The sequence below is a fragment of the Lissotriton vulgaris genome, chromosome 2_1, assembly GCF_964263255.1.
Source record: "Lissotriton vulgaris chromosome 2_1, aLisVul1.2, whole genome shotgun sequence".
NCBI lineage: Eukaryota > Metazoa > Chordata > Amphibia > Caudata > Salamandridae > Lissotriton > Lissotriton vulgaris.
Window position 1 is genome coordinate 1,668,393,105 of NC_141687.1, and position 24,759 is coordinate 1,668,417,863.

General features: G+C 48.5%; 1 protein-coding gene across 2 annotated transcripts in view; it reads right to left on the reverse strand.

Annotated features, from left to right (window-relative positions):
• The window catches only part of ZDHHC18 (zDHHC palmitoyltransferase 18), a 137,144-nt gene that overhangs the window by 80,309 nt on the left and 32,076 nt on the right, over positions 1–24,759 (reverse strand). For both annotated transcript variants that reach the window (XM_086957620.1, XM_086957621.1), the window contains exon 3: positions 1,678–1,827. In XM_086957620.1, the coding sequence (XP_086813746.1) occupies positions 1,678–1,827 (150 nt within the window). The remainder of the gene's footprint in view (positions 1–1,677; positions 1,828–24,759) is intronic.

Genomic DNA, 24,759 nt, shown 5'->3' on the forward strand with positions numbered 1-24,759 from the left:
AAATTTTCTAAGTGTGAAGTTTTGAAAACGGAAAATATTCACATAAAATCAGCTGAAGTCCGAATTCCGAAGTACTCACCTGTGATCAGGGGAGAAGCCAGTACTGCACCTTTCAGCCCAGTACTGAACCGTAAAAGTAATCCCTAGCGGGGTTACTAGTAATCTGTATTTTCTCCATAGGAACCCATTGTCTGCTTTTCTATGAAATTTCTTCAAAGTGTCTACTTTTGAACACTTGAAATATTCTTTAAAAATCACACAAAATACTGAAACGCAATTACCTACCTGTTTTGAGTTAAGACCCCAGTGCTGGCCCTAGGAGACCCGTGCTGGGTTACAAAAGTAACAAGATCGTACTTTACCTACAACCTGAATTTTCTCCCATTGAATAACATTGTCAGATTTCCATTGAAAAGTTTCTAAGAGTGAACTTTTATAACAGCTTTATATTCATGAAAATTCACTACAGTAACAAACGTTTTTGCTAATCTGGTTTCAGCTTAGACCCCAGGACTGAATCTAGGATCTAGTCCAGGGACTACTAAAGTAACCTATATAGTAATCAACCATACTTATATGTGGAAAACCCATTGAGCTCAACACTATAGTGTGTTTTAGGATTGCGTTGCTTACGGTCAGGACTGTATTAATTGTGTGCACAAACTTTATCGCTCCTTTGCAAAGTAATTACATGAGAGAACTCATAACAAGAAAACTGTATTTTTATAACTGTTGGTTCTAAAAATAAAACACCTATATCTGTGGATATAAAAACAATTGGCCTTGAGTTTAGTCCTTGAGTGTGTGAAACCTTTTGCTGAGTGTGTACAACAAATGCTTTACACTGTCCTTTGGTACTGCCTTACTACTCGACCAAGCTACCACTTTGGAGAGTAAGGTCAGTTCTGACTTTAATCTCTGTTATACCTCTGGGGTTGGTGGACTCTATACACCCTGTACTTCATTCTAGTCCAGTATATATAGAGCCACTTTCTCACAGTTGGAAACACCACCAGAGCAGAGATCAGTCATAAATCACATTGTCTCATCATACCAAAACAGGGATGGGTAGAAGGGCTACGAAAACACCTCGCCCTCCTGTTCTATGACATTTGCAATAGGATGGCGTAGAGTTCCTGTAACATGTCCAACACATACAGCCTTATCAATTCTTTACAGTGCTCTCACATAGGACAACTACCTCAATCCATGTCACCACAACACCATGTTTCCAGTACTTTACAACAAAAAGGTATTTTTGGAGATGTAGTATATGTGTGCTTACATAACTGGTGAAGATTTGTAACAGAAAAGCACAGAACTGGAAATGTGGCAGCCGTCATTCATGGCACAAAGAAGAAACCTTACTACTACTGCATTGTTTCCCGAGTAGGTTCACTTCAATCTGATGCAGACGTTTAAAAAACAAATAAAAATGGCCTCAGATGACGAGATGCTTTGTATTAATTAAAACACCCATAACCGCTCACAGAATTCATCAACACCACCTAAAGCAACTTTCAGTGCTGGGAACATCATACAAAATAGCCCACCTACTACCCAAAATACGGTAAGCACCTCACTCCCACAACACATCTCTATCACTCATCACACCCCCATTCGTCTCGCATACACCATCCTTCAGCAAGACATCTTGAGGGGTCTACAATAACATACCAACACAGTTGTCACAGAGGCTACAGTGAGAGGTTCTTGGAGGACGAAACATCTTGCAGGTGAAGCAGTACTTCAACTTCACCATCTGCCCGTTGATCACAACCTCTTTAGTCCGAGGGGGCGGCCGGTATGTGGAGGAGCCAGTACCATCTGTAAAAGAGGTCAAAGAGAAGGCAAAACACAAACCATTAGGTAAAAATACACCCATCTGTGTGAGCAGCTTCAATCACCAGTTTTTTTCCAAGATACAAGAGAATATTCAACCCAGTGGACTCCTATAAATCAAGGTGCACTCTGATTTGCTGCAACTAACACCATCTCAATTTGCCAGCCCACAGTAAGCTACAGTAGTTTCAACTGGGATGGGCCCTAGAAATGAACCAGTTTACAAGAGAAACACATGAAGTCAAATGTCAGCTTCTGGCTTTAACAGCTAAATGCCATAAGAAATATCTAACATTACAAGTTATCAGAGCTTGGCTATAAAACTTTGCACAGTTTACACCAAAATTCAATCTATTTGCATAATGCAAAAAATAGCTTTCTATATCAGCAAGCACAAAACTGTAGTCACAGTGCAGCTGTACTATTAAATCACTAACAGAACTTTAGAAATAACGGCTAAGTGAAACAAGAAAATGGATTCTGGTTCACACTGGAGTCACAGAGCCACGAAAGTAGAAGACGGGCTTATGGAGAAACACCTGCATTTAGGGCAGTGGGACCATACTGGGTGGCTGGCCTGGAGGCGAGAAACTGATCTGGGGGGTAGGAGGATGGGGGAGAGATTCACTGTGTCTAGAAGTAACTTCGGATTTAAAAGCACCTACTTAAGAGTTCATTGTGCTTCCAGCCTACAAGCAGCAATAACAAGGTCAAGATAATTCTTGTGATTATTAATATGTGCGAGAGAGAGGGGAGCACTTCAAAAACAAATGAATTTTTTTTAGAGAGAAGCCATGGAGAGGTGAGGGGCATTTTTGCAGGGTGATAGTGAGGGACTCTTAGGAGGAGATAATTGGGGGGTGGGGGTGGAGTAGGAGGGAGTCCAAAAACACTATCGCACCAGGCATCACAAGCACTAAAGCCAGCCTTGCCTGCATATTAGTGGATCAACTGGAAAGCATGATGATTGGAGATTCAACCAAGTAAAAAAAAACACCAATCAGGTATGTTTTTTCCCCATTACGAGAAGCTCTGAGGGATGAAGTCACATGTGCCCTCTACAGAGGCTATACAACACCAACAGACAGGCTCAGACAAGGCATTGCCAACAGGAAGCAATACAGTGCAATTCATACCTCTTCTACATTTCCATTTTTCTGAGGTGAACCAGGGCAGGACTAGAATGCCTCAAGTCTACACTGCACAGCTTTGCTACAGAATGTTAGGGACAATATGGGAATTGAAGAAAGGCTTCAAGGTGAAGGATTTGCAAGTGGAGCAGCAAAACCTAGGGAAAGCGTTTAGAGTTTTTAAGGCTTTGGACTATTTTTGTAGTATGGAAAGGCCTACATATCAGCTAAGACCAGCATGAAACCAGCTTCAGATCAAATACTTTACCATCTTCAGGGACCAATTGGGGAAAAAAAGGTCTGGTGTTAAAGGCATCAAATTTCCCAGACCTCCCTGCCCATCTTCAGGTCTATGATAAGGAGGTGTTCACTTTTGCCAAAACAGGTCTCCAGACATGCGGAATAGTGCCTCTGCTGGACTGATGCGGGGGAGGAAATTCCACTGTTTTGGTGCCAAACATCTGAAGCAATTCCCTCCTTGTCTGGCACGGCAAATCTGCAGTAGCACAGCCAGTTTAAGTTTGGCAGAGCGCAAGAATTTAGAAGTACAGTAAGGAGATACAAGGTGTCTCAGATAATGAAAGCTATCTACAGACACAACAAAATATTATGAATTCAATGCGCTTCACCATAGGCCGGCAGTGGAGGTCCATCAGCTGAGTAGAGACAGGAGAGTACTTGGGGATGTGGTCCAGGAGATATGCAGACGTGACCAAACTAAGTCGTTTGGAGTCTTTTGATTAAGGCATTCAGTGTCCCAAGATGCAGCTTCAACATACCAAAGAAACAGCCGGTCACAGGTAAATACAGAAAATAAGTCTTCTATGGATGTTTTTTTCTATTGTCAATCACAAGTGCCAGATTAGTAGGTGTACAGATTGAAGTGTAGGGGGGAGGGAGGGGGGGGATGAAAAAAAAGACAGATTTCCTAATTAACCTTAAGTGCAGAGCTAGGTATTTATGCTATTCTACGATGCAGGTGTAACGCTATAGCACTGTATAATGCTGAAACGTTTTGAACATTTAAATGTGAGAATACATTTATCAGTTAAATGTGGAAAAATACCCACTGCAACTTTATATAAAAAACAAATTAAAAAAATTTGATAAATAAAGGAAAAATTAGCAAAACAAATATGAATACAGACGGAAATGGCAAAAAAATAAATGCCATTCAACGAGGAGCCCTAGTTATAAAGTATCGCCTTCTACTTATGATTTTCGTTTCCATGAATTTTGATACCCCCACTGAACATAATGTACAACATGCCCTCAGATCTGAACTTAGCTGAACTCTTTACATGAAGCTATCAATCCGACAATGTAATCCCTATTTAAAAATATTTTCCATCAATGGATACATTTTCAGGTGTGAAAATGAACTTCTTTTCTACATTACCAGGCTCGATTTTCAAACCAGCATTTTTATTGAAGGACTGTAATTCGGTGTTTACATCCTTAAATATGAAATTTTTGTGAACAGAGAAGACAAGATTTTGTACACAGTAAACATTCACACTTCCTATAGTGCCAAATCACTGTGTCGGAACTATACCCAAACTGCTCTATGGAGAGGTAGACTATTAAAATTCTTGATTATTTGATCCGAACGGTGTCTTTGCACAACATATTCTGTCACAATTTGTTTGTGAAAATTATTCCCAGTCACATTTATGTGCTGTGCCGCATCCACGCCATGCGTAATGTTGTGCAAGTTTACTAGCTGCAGCATATTATCATAAGTGCCCCTGCACTGGAAAACCAGCATTTCTACAGATATCGCTACATAGAAAAGCAATTATTATTGTTGCCAACGTTTAACTCTTAAATAAAGAGAGGGTTGTCTAGTTTAGCAGAGGAGTCTGGACAGTGCTCGCCTTTGTGTGAAGTAACCTGCTATTACCTGTCAAAAAGTGGGACGTTCCATGAAGGGACCAAAACGCCTCCTGGAATTGTCAGCTTAGTAATGCAATCTTTGCTGGAGCCAATGCCCAGCGTGTGTTAAAATTGGGTAACGGTTTCATAATAAATACCGAAAACACCTTCTCCTCTACTTACCCTTTGTGGGTATGCATTTTCATATGCATTATTTCTAATCTGTGTTTTTTTCCAACTCCCCCCCTCCTATTAAGTGGCTTGGAACTTTCTCACAATGATGCAAAGATGGAATCATTATAACATGTTTTATCCAAAGAATTACCACCTATTATGCTTTCCGCCTCAGTAACATTTCTTGACAACAATTTGAATATTCATTAGGCAGCTCTTAGCGAGCGCATTTATAGAGCAAATCTTTTTTGTTGAGGTCTTGTTTTTAAAAAAAAAAATGATATGCTGTGAATTTACAGTCTTAAATGGTATCAATTCGTAATTGCAGCAGCCCAGGCAGAGTGCAGCGTTTTTCAACAATTGGGGAGCAAGCACAACTCACATATAGTTAATAGATATGCAAGATTCTGCTTTTACCCGTAAAGTGGATATTTTTGCATCTAAACTGGCTATATAGTTTGCAAGAGATTACAACAAATTGACATGTAACCACCTTTTGGGATTGCCAGTTCAACAATATGTTAATGCCGGTAAGGGTTCAGTCTAAGGAGCGTAAAACAATATTCATTTTCAATAAGGGTGGAGTTTTAGGAGGAGGGCAAGTATTCTCCAGTTGTTCCACAACATCCAAAAGCTGAACATCTAGATCATAATAAAAAAAAACTTCACTCCTTCATTGCAATGATGGTTGATTTACCAATGAAATATCAATTATTGAAATAACATTGGAAGTGGCTTCATTACAATGGACATGTGCTACAATCTCACTTGTAGAAGTACGACTAAAGAATTTGCCTCAGATTGTGTTCTTGTTTACAGAGATTAAGCCCATTACAATTTGTTATGATTGGAAGCATAAAGACATGAACACAATATCTTCAAGTAGATTTATTTGATTGAAGAAAGATCCCAAACAGCCTCTTGCCAGACACAGCTGGACCAACTGTCCATAATGCCACTGGGATGACATCAGGCTAGAATCCCACAACATCACCTGAATGAAACATTCCAGGCTACATCTTAAAGAAACATAACACATCTCCCCCCTTTGAAGTGAAAGAAAAATCAAAGCAAAACAGAACATGCTAAATTAGGTAAAAACAACTAAACAAACAGTAAGATAGGCAAAGTAAATTACATAACAAAATCAAGAAATGTAATCACTCAAAAACGCTGGAAGTCTTCTTTCGCTAGCTCCCCTCAACACATGTGATACGTCACCAGACCCATCTCCCTCCCATGCATCCATCCCATGATCAGCCGGCCCATTTACCTCTTCAAAGGAGGAAGAATCAACACGTGATTCTCTTGGAAACTCAGCATCATTCATCAACATCCATGGCGAACATTCCTCCCCATCAGGGTTATCGTCTAGATCTCCCACATGTTTGCAATCTCGCCTCTGATATAACGCTACCCGCCTTAAGTTCCATGTTTGACCATTAGTCAACCTGACCCAATTACTTCCAATAGTCTTAACCTTAAAAGGTCCTTTAAATTTGTTCACGAAATTGCTGTGCCCACCAGGTTTCACTTTGACCAAATCAACCACATTGATGAAACATTTGCCTTCACTCGCTTGATCACAATGTGAGCCTCTCGCACAAGGTTTTCTGCGCATCCATGAGGGAAACAACTCTGTTCCAGCCTCCCTCCCCCGCATCATAACAAATGGACTTTTCCCTGACACAGAGTTCACTGTGGTGCGACACGCCCACAGCATTTCACTCACAGAATCGAGCACGGGTAAATCTAAATCTGCTCCATGTGCCAATTGCATGGTACCTTTAACCATCCGGTTTATGCGCTCCACTAATCCATTACCCTGTGGATTATATAACCAACAACATGAATGTTTCACACCAACAGAATCCAAAAAAACTTCATTTCACCTGAAGTTAATTGATTGCCATTGTCCGTAAGCAGGACTGAAGGAAATCCTTCCCTCTTAAAGATGTCAGACAACACAGCGATAGTTGCAGAGGTTGTAATATTACTCATGAAGGCAACCTCAACCCACTTTGACTTTGCATCCACCAAAACAACAGCAAATCTTTGACTTTCCTTTAGAAACGAAAAAGGACCAATAAAATCCAAACAAACTTTTTCCCAGACTTTATCAGCCAACGAAACAGGTTGTGGCTCTTTAGAACACCCAATGCCAACTCAACCTTTTTTCGGATTCCTTACAAGCTACACACCTTTCCACCCATTCTTTCACCCGCTGATCCATAAAGGGCCACCAATAGGCCTCCCTCAGTCTCTTAATCGTCATAGACTGCCCCAAATGACCCTCATGCGCTAAGGTTATCAATCTAGTACGTACACCAATCGGTGGAACAAATTTATCCTGACGCATAATCACTCCATCATTCGTAACAATAGCTGATCTACAATCTTCAAGAATGGCCCCACACACAGCGGGAGGTTACTCTCTTCTGATATCGCCCTTAATCAACTTAACATTCATCAATGTCACATCCTCTTCCATCTCCTTGATCCAAACCTCCCTTTGAATGGCATTAGCAAAACCCTCTAACGCATCATCAACATTTGCCACCACTTCTTCAGTCGAAAAGTCAGACACTACCGCCTCCTTGTCCGGAAGTCTCGACAAACAGGCAGCCACTCTATTTCGCCATCCTGGGACATACTCTACCTTACATTCGAAATCTTGCAATTTCACCGCAAGCCTGGCCAACCTACCTGAACAATTGCTTATTCCACCGGGACCCAATACTTTTAACAAAGGTTTATGGTCCGCCTGTAACCTAAAACGACTTCCCCACAAAAATACCCTAAAATGATTGGCAGCCCACGCTGCGTCCAAAGCCTCAATTTCTATGACCGAGTAATTTCGATCAGACTCAGACAAAGAACGTGAGGCAAACACCACTGTTTTCTGATCTCCACCACGCATTTGTGCAAGAACAGCCCCAATGCCCACAGCACTGGCGTCTACTGTGACAATGTTTTCCAGTCCATTTTGAAAAGGAGTCAACACCCCAGCGTGAACTCATCTTTGTTCAAATGCAGCTTGTTATGTTTTCCCCCAATCAAATCTTTTACCCCTTCGCAAAAGTTCTCTCAAAGGCTCAGTCTTGTGTGAAAAATCCAACACAAACTTTGAATAATATTCTACAAGACACATAAAGGATCTCAATGAGTCTCTATCCTGTGGCACCTTTGCATTTGCAATGGCACTCACAAGGTTTTCTTTAGGTCTTATTCCCTCCTTCGTAACCAAATGCCCCAAATACTCCACCTGTTGCGTCAAATATTTTCACTTTTCTCTCCTCAAAGTTAAACCAGCCTTTGCGATTCTATCCAACACCTTGGCAAGGCGAAGTTGTGTTCATTATCATCCTTACCGAATACCAGAATATCATCCTGGAACACCACAGCATTATCTACCCCAGACAAAATTGAATTCATTGGTCGCTGAAAAACACTTGCAGCGGAACACAACCCAAACGGCAGCCTGCAAAACTGAAAAGTGCCCTCAACCGTGATGAATGACTTAAGCGGTTTAAATTCTGCACCGAGTTCGACTTGGAGGTATGCACTTCTCATGTCAAGCTCCGTGAACACTCTCGCACCATCCAACATCAAAATTAACTCATTAATGTTGGGCAGAGGAAACTTATGGGTTATCACATCATCATTTAGGCTTCTCAAATCCACACAGAATCTGAGAGAGCCATCCGGCTTGCTTGTGATAACCACTGGAGATAACCATTCAGCCGCCTCTACAGGTTCAATTACTCTCATCTAGAAGCTGCTGAATGATCTCCTTCACCTTTGCCCTGGCCGCTATAGGGACCCTTCTAGCACAATGCTTAATAGGACTCGAGTTCTTCTTTAGTTTGATAACGTGTTGGTATCCTTTTAATTTACCCAGCCGAGGTTCAAAGACAGAGATGAATTTCTTCAGCAATTCATTCAAACTATGCACCTTACAAGCACTCACACTCATAACAGGCACCTCCGCCCTGGGATCCACTTTAATGTCCAAATCATATTGGTGCAGCCAACCCAGGATTGGTGGTCCTTCTTCAGCCACATAAATCTTGCCATGCATTTCTTTCCCACCAAACACAATCTTCGCCTCCATATACTTATATTGTTGTATAGCTTTATTTCGAAATATTTCATTTCATAAAAGCATTACAATAAAAATCAATGTGAGCATAAAAACAGTTGTACAACAAAACTGACAAAATCTCAAAAAGGACGCTACAAATATACAACATAGTAGATAACAACCAATCTAAAAGCATTTGTGCAAGTACATAATTATCATCTCCGTAAAGGAATAATGGGGAAGGGACACATACAAAAAACAACCGGGCCACTGAAATGTAGGTTGGCATCCTTACTGGAGGATCATTCTCCTCGCGGTTCTTATCCTCCAAGCCCACCCCAGGAATTTTGCCAGGCCACACGCAAACAGTGGGTGGGGGTCTGATCTTAACAGCTGTAGGGCCTCCAAGTGTGACCGAGTGCCCAGCCTCGCGCAGAGCGGTTTCAACCATCTGCGACGGGGAGCAGCGTAGGCTGGGCATTCGAACAACAAATGGGGAATGGATTCAACCCTGGTCGTGCAGAAAGGGTAAGTTTCTATAGTTTGCCATGGTGGTTTCCATTTAGCTGTCCTTATGCCTAAGGGCAAAACCCCAGCCCTAAATTTGAAGTACAACGCCCTATCTGCTGGATTCGAAATCACATCAAGGTAGGGTTCTCTTAAGGGACGGCATTTGATAGCCAAAAACTCCTCAGCTGATCTGCACAGATTCGGATGGGACACTCTCTCGTTATCCACCTACGTCCAGAATATTTTCTTTAACAGCTGTTTAGGTGGTGAAGATCTATTGGCCCAAGCGTCATCCAGGCCTAAGTCACAAAGGAGGCGCTTTACTCCAAGGAGCCAACCGATCTTATGCCAACCCGGGGTTGAAAGAAGTTCGCTTAGTGCATCCGCATAACTTGAAAGTTCAGGGACATTCCATATACGGGCCCACAGAAGGAGGGGACGTAACTTGGCCTGATCGGCTATGGATCGTGTTCCTGTATCAAGTAGAAGGGGTAGAGTGGGAGAGCTGTGGGGGAGCCGCATTAGGTCTTTGTGGAACTTGTTCTCCAGATGGGATAGGGTATCAAATTTCTGGGTACCCCACAACTCAGCCCCGTACAATGCCGCACTCACAGCTTTTGCCTTGTAGATATCAAGTATCACCCCAATGGGTTTAAGGGGTGAGGCGCGATGTTCTTTTAGGAGGGCGCCCGTAACCCTCCTATGTGTCAAAATGGTTTTTTGGTGGTGCGCCTTCCAACACATGGAATCGCAGAGTCTGATTCCTAAGTAATCGAATTCCCTGACCCTTTCTAAAGGTACTGAGTCTATAGATGGCGGGTAGACTGTCTTCCTGGGGGGATTCAGCACAAGGAACTTGGTTTTACTGATGTTAATAGCCAAGCCCCTTGCGTCACAAAAGCCCTGGAACCTCGTTAACAGGGTTTGGAGGCCCTTCGGGGATTTCGAAATCAGCAGGGTATCGTCTGCGAACAGGAGCGTTGGTATCTTTCTGCCCGCCAGGGAGGGAGCGTCTGCTGGTAGTTGGAGAAGGTGCTCTACCACTCCGTTTAGATATAGAGAAAACAGAGTGGGAGCTAGCACACACCCCTGGCGGACGCCCCTGTCAACAGGAATCCGAGATGTTTTTTGGCCCTGCTGACCCCATCTAATTTGGGCAAAGTTGCTTTCATGGAATTTGATGGTTAAGGCCAACAAGTACGCGGGCATACCCATACCCTCAAGTACAGCCCACAGTTGGTTGCGTGGAACAAGGTCAAAGGCAGTCCGTAAATCGATGAAAGCGAGATACAGACTGCCCTTGCCCAGTTTGACCACTTTCCAATAAAGCATTAGGAACCGGAATGTCTGCTCAATCGTACCGGTTCCGGATCTGAAACCGGCCTGAAAGTCAGACAAAACCTGCATTTCCTCGGCCCACTGCAAGATCCTACCCAAAACTACCTTCCCTGCTACCTTCTGTGTGGAATCAAGCAGACTTATGGGTCGGTAGTTAGCAGGGTCGTCCCTGCAGCCCTTTTTAAAAATGGGGACAACTTCCGCACCCCTCCAAGAATCCGGGAAACCGCCACCCACCAGTGCCTCATTCAGGAGTTTAGCAATATATAGGCTCCAGACCTCTACGTTGCTACGAAGCAAGTCACCAGGGACTCCATCTGGGCCTGCCGCCTTATTGGGGACGATACACCTGATTGCTATTTCCACCTCCCTAGGTGAAAAAGTGGGGCCAGGATGAGAGCTATTATCTGGCACTATATGACTAGTACCCCTACTTGGACCCAAGACCCCCCAGGAGTTAGAGTAGAGTTTAGAAAAGTGGGCCAACCAAGCTTCCCCTGTGATGTTACATGTTAGCAGGGAGTCAACAGGCCTGTCCCTGCCTCTAATCAGAGCCCAGAAAGCCCTTGAGTCCTTTCTAGAGCCAGCCTCCATTAAATCACTCCAGAAGTTAGTTTCGTGCGTGACCTTTGCCACAGCTTGGGTCTTCTTGTAGTTTTTCCTAGCTAGAGAGATCAAAGCCGGGTCTTTAGCACTAACCGCCAGGATTAGCTCACTTTTTGCTTGACGGCAAGCGTGGGAGTACCATTGATCTCTACCCCTAGTCTTGTTTCTCCGCTTGGCCCCCCCCCTCCCCTCAGGAACCAGGAAAATATTACTAAGTGATACAATGGTCTCCACAAATGGCACGAGGATAGGGGTTTCGGAGTCCAGCGTGCCTACGATACACTTAGCTTCCATCATTATGGACTTTGCTTGGGCCATTCTTGTAACATCAGAAGCAACTTTAGCCCATTTCAATCGCCTCCCGCAGTTAGATGGAACAACTTCATGGGATGATTTCCAAGTTAGCCGGGATAATGCTGTGGCCCCTGTGACCCACGGGAGAGCAAGCGAGAGGACCAGGGGATTGTGGTCACTATCCGTGGATTGTTGAACAACCATATCAAGGACATATTCCCACAGGTTGTAGTTTAGCAGCACGTAATCAATTCTAGAGGTGTGACCAATCCTGTTGAATGTGTGCGCACCCCCAGTGTCTGACTTACAACGGCCATTGGTGGCTCTGAGGGCGTATTCCAAGCAAAGTGCGTTAATATCAATGGCATTCTGTGTCCATTTCTTAATGGGGTCAAGAGCAAGCAAGGGAATGCCTCTCTTGGCATCGTCCTCCCATGTGTCCAAAATGTCATCATTGGCCAGAGGCTCGAAACAACAATTAAAATCCCCGGCCAGGATAATGAAGGAGTCAATGTTGCAGCCAGTTAGCTCCTCTTCAACTCCAGTTAAAGACAAGGGGCTCGAGTTCCCCGCCCTGGCCCCCCTAAGGTACAGGTTAAAAAGCTCTAGAGTCTTGCCCCCCGGGCATTGGATAGTGAGTCTCAAAAGATCTGGGGATGGGGAATTTATATGTTTTACTGTGAGCCCCAGCGATACACTAACCCAGATGAGAAGGCCACCAGAAGGACGGCCTTTACTGCCTTTGGACCTGGAGGCCGGCACAGAGTAGGTCGTGAAGCCGACCCTGTGCACGGGTTCCAGGCACCAAGTTTCTTGTAGGAGGCAGATCCCAAAAGGCTCCATGAAGGAAATCCAGTCAGGTTTGTCAAAGTTCCGGGCGAGCCCTGCCACATTCCAGCTTAGGATTTTAAGCTGGGGAACACCTGCCAAGGTCTTACCGGACTGTGGCTCAGAAACTGGAAAGGTGGCATGGATATCATCAACCCTGGGAGATTGGAGAGAAGCTGCAGGTGACGAGGCATCGGGGGCAGTCATGCTTAAGGCTAAAGGAGTAATAAGAGAGCAAACAGCTGAGGGAAGGTGCACCCGATCCTGTATAAAGGGGACCTGAGTTGAAGGCTGGGTCGGAGGGGCAGTACTAGTCGCACCCACGGTAGTCGCCAAAGACGATCTCCCCACCTCTAGTGTAAGACCATTGGGATTACTTGTTAGTGCAGTTGCTGGGGGCGTTGGGAGTCAGTCAACATCCTCCAGGCTGCCAAACCTATTTGAAGATACAGTTCCAAACCAGCCACTGTTTGGATTATACACATTGGGAGGGTATCCCCAACTAGGCTGTTGGGGAACTGTAGGCCAAAAAACCCCCTGCGGGCATACAGCACGGGGGGGATAGAAGAATGACAAAGGCCTTGGAGCAATAGAGGAACCCCAGTCTTGATTCCCAGGAGAACAGATATGTTTGGCCGTATAGACATCATCAAAGGTTACGACTATACAGTCGCCGGGGGTCGATTTCCTCGTGGTTCCCACCCACGGAACTCTTCGTGTCGTTAAGACTCTACTCCTCCTACCATTGGGGATAGGTCTATAAGTATTAAGCCAATGCATAACTTTATTGCGTAGGGAATGCTGGTCTTCGTATTGGCCATTCTCTAATTCCGGGACACCCGTCAAAACCACCATATAATCATTTGCTTCAGGAGGAAGATCGATGTAACCTCCTCGGAAATTACTCCTGGTATGAGGACCCCCAGCAGAATGAGTAGGGGGTTTGTTCCGAGGGGCCTGGGCAGGACGGGAACTAGAGCTAACCGAGTTCTGAACTCTCGGTACAGCTGATGTAGTGTTGTTCCGAGAGGCCTGGGCAGGGCGGGAACTAGAGCTAACTAAGTTCTGATCTCTCGGTGCAGCTGATGTAGTGCCAATATGAGATTGTGTTGTTGGAGCATGTGAGGTGTTAGCCCTGGGCTGGGGGGGCGGATTTGCAGTAATAAGACTCCTGGTGCGGGGTTTGGGAATAGGGTGGGTAGGGCGGGGCACAGTGGGATTAGGGGGCAAACCAGGGATAGCTGTGGGAGGTGGGGTAGGAACCTGTGTGACCATGTTACTGTCAATCAGACCCTGGCGTTCAAGGCCTCTCAGGCCAAGAGTGGCCAAGGCGATAATGCTTTTCTCCATCTCAAGGAGATTGTTCTCTATACGAGAAAGCCTTAAATCCAGGGGAGATAGAAGATTTTTTAGAGACTCCCAAACCACTCCTATAAATTCCCTCTCCCTCCCTTCTTGATTAGTCCAACCCGGATCTGATCTCTCGGGGGGTAGGGTGCTTCCAGGATCTAAAGGGACTTGCCCCGCGATATTTTCGCCACAAGGAACCAATGGGGAGGAGAAAGACGTAACCGGACTGGCAACAGCTATTGTATTATCAATGGTGGACAAGTTGGCCCCCTGCATTGGCATTTTTTTCCGTGGGGAGGTTGGGCTGGGGGAACGTTTTCTCTTATTGGAATTCGCCGGGATGTTATCGAGGCCGCCATATGAGGTGGAGGCCAGAGATGTATCAAAGGATTGCGGGGAAGAGATGGGGGGAACAAGAGGGCTACCCTCAGCAATGGGCAGGCCGTCAGGCAGAGCAGGTAGACCTAGAGGTGGAGAGGGGATGGGCAAAACAGGCATATCGTGAACATCAGCCAACGTTAATCCGCCCTCCCGAATGCAAGTGTGATTAGGGGAAGTAACAGAAGCTATGTGTCCAAGGGAGGATTTCTTATGGGAAGCAAATTCGAGTGACAGCTTCCTAGCCGCTTCCAAGTCAAGGGACACTCTAGTTTGCAATTTATTGATTTCATGATATCGCCTTGCTTGTCCGCGTAATGAAGTCGTCCATAGGCCCGTTATGGACCAACCCTCCCTTGGCCGCCCTATTACGTGTAACGCGGGTACACATGTGGACTAACTATGGCTAGCAACCCGGGCAACAAGAATAGGCAAACACAGAACCCAGGATGCAAGACGAGGGTGTAAGAGAAGGGGCCCAGACCAGACCGCTCAGACCTCGAACGGCCTCAAACGGTCCCGCCCTTGTCCCGGGCTTCTCCCGGCGCCCTCCCGCGCGCTCCCGCACAGCGGGGATGACACTCCTCTTTTGTTGCTGACTGGTTGGACTCTAGGGGCGGAGCCGGCAGGGAGAGCAGCCCAGGTGACCACGGGCGCGCGGGGGCTCCTGGAAGTTGGAGTCCCCCGCTGTGGCTCGCAGCCCTGCCGGTTGGAGAAATAGCACACCTGCTTGCCTTTAAGGGCGCTCCTGGCCGCGAAGCGGGACCCGCGAAGCGGGTCCGGCGAGGGGCAGCGGCGGGAGCAAGCAACAGGCAACACAGGCAGCAACGACCGCCCTCAGCTCCTTCCTGGTCACTGGAGCAGTAGGTCCGTGGTTTGCCAAGTGAAATCCGCAGTCTCTGGTATTGGACGCAGCTTTGAGTGTCCTGGTGGGGGCGGAACCGGCAGGGAGAGCAGCCCAGGTGACCACGGGCGCGCGGGGGCTCCTGGAAGTTGGAGTCCCCCGCTGTGGCTCGCAGCCCTGCCGGTTGGAGAAATAGCACACCTGCTTGCCTTTAAGGGCGCTCCTGGCCGCGAAGCGGGACCCGCGAAGCGGGTCCGGCGAGGGGCAGCGGCGGGAGCAGGCAACAGGCAACACAGGCAGCAACGACCGCCCTCAGCTCCTTCCTGGTCACTGGAGCAGTAGGTCCGTGGTTTGCCAAGTGAAATCCGCAGTCTCTGGTATTGGACGCAGCTTTGAGTGTCCTGGTGGGGGCGGAACCGGCAGGGAGAGCAGCCCAGGTGACCACGGGCGCGCGGGGGCTCCTGGAAGTTGGAGTCCCCCGCTGTGGCTCGCAGCCCTGCCGGTTGGAGAAATAGCACACCTGCTTGCCTTTAAGGGCGCTCCTGGCCGCGAAGCGGGACCCGCGAAGCGGGTCCGGCGAGGGGCAGCGGCGGGAGCAGGCAACAGGCAACACAGGCAGCAACGACCGCCCTCAGCTCCTTCCTGGTCACTGGAGCAGTAGGTCCGTGGTTTGCCAAGTGAAATCCGCAGTCTCTGGTATTGGACGCAGCTTTGAGTGTCCTGGTGGGGGCGGAACCGGCAGGGAGAGCAGCCCAGGTGACCACGGGCGCGCGGGGGCTCCTGGAAGTTGGAGTCCCCCGCTGTGGCTCGCAGCCCTGCCGGTTGGAGAAATAGCACACCTGCTTGCCTTTAAGGGCGCTCCTGGCCGCGAAGCGGGACCCGCGAAGCGGGTCCGGCGAGGGGCAGCGGCGGGAGCAGGCAACAGGCAACACAGGCAGCAACGACCGCCCTCAGCTCCTTCCTGGTCACTGGAGCAGTAGGTCCGTGGTTTGCCAAGTGAAATCCGCAGTCTCTGGTATTGGACGCAGCTTTGAGTGTCCTGGTGGGGGCGGAACCGGCAGGGAGAGCAGCCCAGGTGACCACGGGCGCGCGGGGGCTCCTGGAAGTTGGAGTCCCCCGCTGTGGCTCGCAGCCCTGCCGGTTGGAGAAATAGCACACCTGCTTGCCTTTAAGGGCGCTCCTGGCCGCGAAGCGGGACCCGCGAAGCGGGTCCGGCGAGGGGCAGCGGCGGGAGCAGGCAACAGGCAACACAGGCAGCAACGACCGCCCTCAGCTCCTTCCTGGTCACTGGAGCAGTAGGTCCGTGGTTTGCCAAGTGAAATCGCCTCCATATACCCCACGACACTAATGTCACTCCCTTGATACACTTTTAAAACAACATCAGATCTTGACAACAAGTCATTACGCCAAGTTTATTCATAAATGACCAAAGGAATAATGGTATACAACGATCCAGTATCTACCATCAAAGAAACCGGCTTCCCATTTATCACATAATCAGCTTTAGTTCGTATTCTTCTCCTTTCCAAACCTTCCCCATCTGCAACGTTAATGTAATTGTTAACTACAACAACCCTGTAAGAGGAAGTCGTATCATCCACACAAGCAACCTTTTCTATTTGTTGTTTACACGTGCGTGCAAGATGTCATTTTTTACCACATTATAGGCACTCCTTTCAAACAGCATAACACTGTTTCAAATCAGCCATGTGGTAAGTACTGCCACACCTAAGACAATGTTTTCCTGCCCACTTCCGAGCTGGTTTATTCATGTTCCTCTGATACTTATTTTTATTGCTCTGGGCTTTACTCTTAATGGCACAAACTCCTTCAGAATCATCTTCCAAGACGGCAACCTCTTTATCTTTGGTATTGCTGGGATGGATTTTCATTTCCCGCATGCATTTCTCTGCCTCCTCAACCACCTTTGCAATAGCAATTGCATCCTTTAATGATGGGTTGCTGGACGATAAATCCTCATATATGAACAAAGCCGAAGGCTCTTACCAGATAGCAGATTTACAGGTCTAGACTTCTGGAAGCCACATTAAATCAATGTCCTTACTGCTACAGTCAGTACTCCACTGACACAACGAGTTGGGTTCTCCTTTCCCTTTCTTTGGGTTCTCCTTTCCCTTTGTTTGGGTTAATCTATCTTCTTTCATCACCTGCCTTATACTTGTCTGGCAGAGAAGTAAGCGTTGGCAAATTTGTTATGATTGGAAGCATAAAGACATGAACACAATATCTTCAAGTAGATTTATTTGATTGAAGAAAGATCCAAAACAGCCTCTAGCCAGACACAGCTGGGCCAACTGTCCCTAATGCCACTGGGATGACATCAGGATAGAATTCCACAACATCACCTGAATGAAACTTTCCAGGCTACATCTTAAAGAAACATAACACAATTATTATGCTGTGACTTTTTAGTTATAGTTTCAAAAAACAAACATTGGCATAGCCAATAGGCCTCGCCTTTGGGACTTTGTAAGTGTTCAGCCAAGCAGCACATTCTGTGTACCTGTACCAGATTGATGTAGTGATTTCCCAGTATTAAAAGTTGCAACACTATTCATACTAACAAGTTTTCGAAATGTACTTTTTTTTTTCTTTAGAAGAAGAACTTTATTAGGTTGCACTCTACTCAACAGTGCATCCAGGATGCAATGTGTAGTCCCAACCCTAACAGGGCTAATTCAGTTTATATTCGCCATTCCCATCGCATATTTGCAAGAGAAGTAAAAAGCCTTGTCCTAGAAAGAATCTATGAAACTTCTAAGATATTTTAAACCTGTGTGAGCAAGTCACCTTTTCGTCATTGTTTGATGCTGGGGGGCATCTTGTTTCTAGATGTGACAGGCATGAGGGTGTCTAATCAGAGAAGAGCAGGCTCATTTTGCAGGTTATCCAAGGCTTTGTGCTGGAAAAAGAGCTGACAGCCCCCACCCCCCTTATCTGCTCCCCATGTGATTACCAGAACATTAACTTAAATTACAGATGCATTCCAGACTTACAGCTTGGGAAGAAGAAGAAGTTAAGGCTCAAAACAAAAAGGAGGAGGGGGGGTGGAGGAAGTGGTAAGGGACAGGGAGTTCGCACAAACAGCATAGACAGAGGGGGGTAAAGGAGGCAGAGCTAAGAGACAGCAAAGCGGAGAGGGGTGTTTGAGAAGGTAAGAACAAGGGGGTAAGAAAGAGCAGTGAGAGGGAGAACAGTTAAGAGGTGGGAGGTAAAAGTGACAAAAGAGGAGGAAGGCGAGAAAGATTAGGTAAAACACAAAAAGACCATGAGTATCTAGGAGAGACATTTGAAGACAGGGAACGGGCGTTGGAGCAGGGGCTAAAGCGAGTGGAGGCGGAAGGGGTACGAGAAAGGGAGAGGTGAGAAGGATAAGAGACAGGGGCAGAGACAGGGGCAGAGACCGGGGAGCTCGAGGGGCAGCAGGCAGAGAGGAAGGGGAAGGAACAAGGTGGTGGGGCACCAGCCTGCACGTGACTGCGCCGGACATTGGCCTGCCCTCGTGAAACTTTACTGTATTATTTATGCTAAGAAAGAAGTGGTGGGAGGAGGCGCCTGGACAGGGGGGAACCAGAAGAGACACTGCAAGGAGCTGATGGGGGTTGGGAGTGTAGAATTGATGGAGAGAGAACTTGTTGTAAAGTAGTAACGTCCCCTTCACCTCCACCCCTTCACTTCCCTACAGCTGCACTGACCTCGTCCTCACATTGGCCACGACCACCTGGGAAGTCAATTAAGCCTATCCATCCACAGGTGGGCTCAAGAAGATCCTAACTTACAGTCCCACTGACTGTAGAAAGACTATTGTAACCACACTAATTCAGTCAAAATTGGATTATTGTAATGGGCTCTACCAGAGTATGCAGAAGCAATATAAAACAAGCATTTACAATGCAATGGTTTTGCCTTTGGAAAAATTAGAGCTATTGGCATTGTAAATGACAATTTGTATTTGTGTTGGTTTTGAGAACAGATAAAGAAATGGCATTGTCATTTACATTGCCATTAGCTTAATCTCTGCAGTCACTCTCTACTCTGCGCACTCTCTACTATGCGCACTCACAACTTCACACTCTGGGCACTCACAACTTCACAATCTGCACATTCTGCACTCTGCGCACTCACTACTCTGCGTACTCTCAACTTCACAATCTGCACATTCTGCTCTTCGCACTCACAACTTCACAATCTGCACTCAGCGCATTCTGCACTCTGCGCACTCACTACTCTGCACACTCATTTTTTTTTTTTTTAAAATATGTCCTTTATTCAATGCAGAGGAGAAAAGAAGGATACAAACATATTCCATACAGAGTCTCAATATGTGAAGATTCAGTATTCAAGGTAATGCATACATAGATCATGGAGCAGTCTGCAGAGTATATCGCAATAGTTCGCCGAAAATTTCAGCGTTCAAATAGTGCGTGATCATGCTGTCTTAGTTGTTGTATCCTGTCAATCAAGCTACTTCGATTAAAACGTAACGGGGTGGGGGTATCAAACTTGGAGTCGTGGGGCGTGCGGTGCAGCAGCTGGTGGGGCCTACGGTGGGGGGGGGCGATGAAAAAGAGGGGGGGAGGACCTAGTGACAATGCTTCAGCAGGCTCGTGTCTGATCTTGCATGTGTGGGAAGTACGTAGGCGATGTAGAAGGGTGACGGCATTCCTGGCGTGTCAGCTGAGCCGGGGGGGGGGGAGCAGAGGGGGGGGTGCCTAGGGTTCAGGTGTGCTAGCGTTGTGTCTGCCGTCTGCGGCACCTGGGGTGTGTTGGTCATCGCTATGCTCCCCATCTGGGGATGTTTGTCTCTCAGGAGTATCTTGTGCCTGGGGTCCATTATGAAAAGAGCGGATCATATCGTCCCAAGGCGCCGCTATGGGGTATTTACGCAATCCCGCTGTCTCCTCATTATGTAATGATATGCTTTCCGCTTTCGCCCAGTTATCTAGTGATGCACGCCAGTGCTCCGCCGCTGGTGGTGCCGCCCGTTTCCAGTGCTTCGTAATGAGTCTTTTGGCTGTGATGAGGCCAAGGTCCCAGAAGCGGGAAGTCACCCTGTTCAGTTTGGTCCTATGAAAGAGGCCCAGGAGGCACGCCTCCCACGAGAGCGGGATCGACACTGCCGTGCATCGTTTCAGTGTCGTGAGTATCGAGTGCCAATATGCCCGAAGTTGGGGACATTGCCACAGCATGTGGAGGAGATCCGCTCCCTCCGTGTCACACCTCGGGCATTTGGCTCCCGTGCCCGGGAAGTACAAGTTTATCTTATCCGGGGATAGATATGCGCGGTGTAGAACATAGAATTGGATCTGTTTGAAACGTGCATTGCGGGGAATGTTGCGGGGGCCTGAGAGTATCGCCGCCCACTCCTTGTCCGTCCATGCCTTCCCTCTGTCCTCCGCCCATTTGTCCCGGAGAGGTTGCAATGTGTGTTGGGTGTGCGAGAGTAGCGCCTGCGTCAGCCAGTGCACCACGTGCGTCCCGTTGCCCATCACGTGCATGCACTGCACTAACTGGTGCGTGGGTGGTTCGTCAGTAATGTTCCCCCATTTCCGTGTAAGTGTCCGCAGTATTGCAGCATGTTGCAGGAATTGTCCCGCGGGTAGTCCCGTGTCAGCAGTCAGTGCCTCGAAGGAGAGCAAAGCGCCATCTGCGTACAAATCTGCCATGGTCTCTATGCCTGCTTGGGTCCACTGTGCCAGTGTCGCCTCTGTCACGACTGACGTGGCTTTGGGGGTGCCCAGGAGCGGTAGCGCTGGCGCATACGGTATGGTGGGTCTGGTGAGGCGCAAGCATCTGTCATAACATTTCGTGGCTACAGCCACGTGTAGCTGCGGGTGCTTCCTGGGGCTCGTCAGCGGGTGAAATAGGGTGAGTACCTGCAGTTGGGAAAGGACGTCTGTGGCCGTAGCCGTGTCCTCGAGGTTCCTGCCCGAAATCCAGGCCACTGCCCATTGCACTTGTGCTGCTAGGTAATAGAGCTCTAGGTTCGGGACTGCTGCGCCGCCCTCAGTGACCGGGTTGTAGAGTTTCGTCAGTGCTACTCTCGGCCTGCCTGTGTTCCAGATCAGGTCTCTGAACATAGATTCTAGCTCTCTAAATATGCGGACCGGGATGTAGAGTGGGAGATTGGCAAAGTAGTATAGGAGCCTGGGGAGTATTATCATTTTCGTTAAGGTTACCCTGCTAGGTACGTTGATGGGGAGAGTTTTCCAGAAGGCGACCTGTGTGCGATCAGATGTTATGGCCCGTGTCAGGTTGCCGTCTAAGATGTCTGGGGGCGTCCTGTATACATGGATGCCCAGGTACTTGAACGTGGTTTGGTACCACGTCAGTCGTTCATTATTAATGTGAAGTGCCGGGTCCGGAGCGTCGGGGGTGAACGAATATGCCCCTGACTTGGCCCAGTTAACTTTGAGGCCTGACATCACTTCGAATGTGCGGAAGATGTCCGACAGTTCCTGCGGCACATTCTCAAGGTCTTTGATATATAAGAGTAAATCGTCTGCGTATAGCGACACTGCATGTGTGCCATCTGCTAGCGGGATACCCCACAGTGCTCCGCTGGTGCGCAGCCGTTCAGCCAGTGGTTCAATCGCCAAAGAGAATAGTAGTGGGGAAAGTGGGCAGCCTTGTCTGGTGCCTCTTCTAACCTTTATGGGCTCCGAGACCAACTTGCCAGTGCGTACCCTCACCTCAGGCTTCCCATATAGCAGGCCGACCAATTCTAGAAAGTCATCGCCCAGGTCAAACTTGCGTAGCACTGCCGATAAGTAGGGCCATTCGACAGAGTCGAACGCTTTCTCTAGGTCCAACACCAGGCAACCCGATCTTGGCCATGTCTGGGCTGCGTATTCCTGCACCCAGAACAGCCTCCGGATGTTCTGGGAGGTGCATCTTGTTGGGACAAACCCGTTCTGGTCCTTGTGTACCAGGGCCGGTACCAGGGTCGCTAGTCTACGGGCCAGTGCTGATGCCAGGATTTTGTAGTCCGTATTTAGCAGGGCTAACGGCCTATATGACCCGAGGAGCATCCCTTCCTTGTTCGGTTTGAGTAGCGATACTAGTATGGCTCCGTTCATGGATGCTGGTAAGGATGAGCCGTCTAAAGCCGCCGTGTATGTTCTGAGCAGCTCGGGAATTAGGATGTCAGAATACGCTTTGTAGTATTCTGCAGGCAGTCCGTCCGGACCTGGGGTCTTCCCGTTAGAGAGGGCGAATATGGCCTCACGTAATTCCTCCGCCACCAGCGGGGCTCCGAGCTCGTCTCGTTGGTCATCGGTCGGGGCGGGAAGTGTGAGTTCCTCCAGATATGCTTGGATGTCCGGTTGCGGATTTGCCATTCGCGACTGATATAGTGTCTTGTAGTGCGCTACGAAGGCTGCATGTATGCCCGCCTGGGTGTACACCACGGTATCCGCGGTTGGGCTTATGGCCGTTACCGGGGCGGAGCGGTCTTCTCGCCTTATCAGCCAGGCTAGGAGTTTGCCCGGCTTGTCGCCGTAGCGGTGTGTGCGTGCTGAGTGCGCTGTGAAGTTGACTTGTTTTAGCCTGCCTATTAGCCTGTCGTGCTCTGCCCTAGCCTCGAGCAGCTCTGTATCATCCCCTCCCGTCGCCTCTTGCTCCTTGCGCAATAAATCCCTCTCTATCTTTTTCAGGTCTGCTTCCAGCTGTCGGCGGGTGTGTGCCTGGGTACCTAGGCATAGCCCCCTCAGGACCACTTTGAACGCGTCCCACTCTATCTGGGGTGTGGAGGCAGTGTTATTGTTCTCCTCGAAGTGTTGTGCTGTTTGCGCCCCTATCGAGGATCTGAATGTGCCGTCAAGTAAGAGGTCTGGTTGTAGTCGCCAGGTGGGGATTGGTGGTCGCGGCTGTTCCCAGGCGAGTGTCATGAAGTGAGGGTTGTGGTCCGAGTGCGTGCGGCCCATGTATTGCGTGTCTCGTATCGCCGGTAGTAAGTCTCTGGACACCATGTATCTGTCTAGGCGTACATGCAAATTATGCGCCCCTGAGTGGAAGGAGTAGGCCCTGGTGTCTGGGTTGTGGCTGCGCCATGCATCTAGCAGGTCCCATTGCGCGGACCAATCTAGGAGGGCTCGCGCTGCGTGAAGAGCTGGGGAGTTAGGGGGCGGGGGACGGGAACGGTCCAGAGAAGGGTCTAGCGTGCAGTTATAGTCCCCGCCCAGTATCCACTGTGTGCCGTGCCATGGCGCCAGGGTGTTGGACAGTTGTGTTAAGAAATCCTGTATCCCTGTGTTGGGTGCATATATCGAGGCTAGCACTATCGGGTTCCCATCTATCCTGCCCCTGACTGCTGCATGCCTCCCCCCGGGGTCCACCAGGGCGTCCTGCATTATCCACGGGGTGCCCGGACGTATCCATACCAGCGCCCCCTTAGCGTAAGAAGAGTGGTGCGTGGCGTATAGGTGGCCACGCCATCTGCGGCGTAGGGTGGTGACTTCCTTCGCACAGAGATGCGTCTCTTGTAAGAGAGCAACATGTACATTATGGCGTTTGAGGTATGAGAATATTTGATACCGTCTAGACGGCGTGTGCATCCCTCTCACGTTCCATGTGCATATAGTGATCACAGACATTGCTTTGTGTTGACGGTCTCCCCAGGGTGGCCACCCCGTCCCACCCCCCGCCCGCCCGCAGTTCGTAAGGAATAGTGATTGGCCCGCACGCCATTGCAGTCTTGTGAAGGGGGAAAACGGGTAGTTAACATGGCCAATAAAACAGGTAGCCAATGAACATCGCAAACATGCGAAATGCCAAGAGGTCGGTGGGCAAACGTGCTCCCGTCCATGCTCTCAAGGAGAGTAACAAAGTTTAGTTCAGTTCTGGGGGCGGCCGTGCAGTGCTAGCAGTAGCAGCTGACCAAGTGTTCGTAGTGACATCGAAGAGGGGTCGTTCCCCTTCCCGGTGGGTATGTGAAGGCCCTAGTCGGCCCCAACTGTAAAAGTCATAGGTATAAAACCAACATTTAATGCCATACGTTACGTGTCTTGACTCATGTGCAGCAGGGTGGCGGGCCACAGGAGTGGGGGGCCAGCCGTCCGGCGTCCGCTGGGCCATCGCCAGGACGAGTTGCAGCTCTCAGTTTTTCGGAGATCTCGTCGGGCCATTCGTGCTCAGTCGGAGTCCGCAATTTCCACATGAGTGGCCCTCCGAGTGTTCCTGTGGGGGGCTCGGTGTGCATGCTCTAGGAGACAGTTAGCCAATGTATTCCGAGGTTTGGGGGGTGACGTCCGGTCCAGGATCTGTCTCTGGAGAGTCCGACCTCCCGTAGATTGCTTCGTCGTCGCTTGGGGGGTCCTGTGTGCCGCTGCCAGTTGGGTCGCTGGGCGCTGGGGAGTTGCTGAGTTCCCGCACAAGGCGGAGGGCGTCTTGTTTTTCCTGTTGCGTGGCGTCGGCAGGGGGTGGCATCCTCCCCGGCCTGGCCGCGCGCCCCTGCGCTCGCTGCCTTGGGCGCCGTCGTCTCCTGT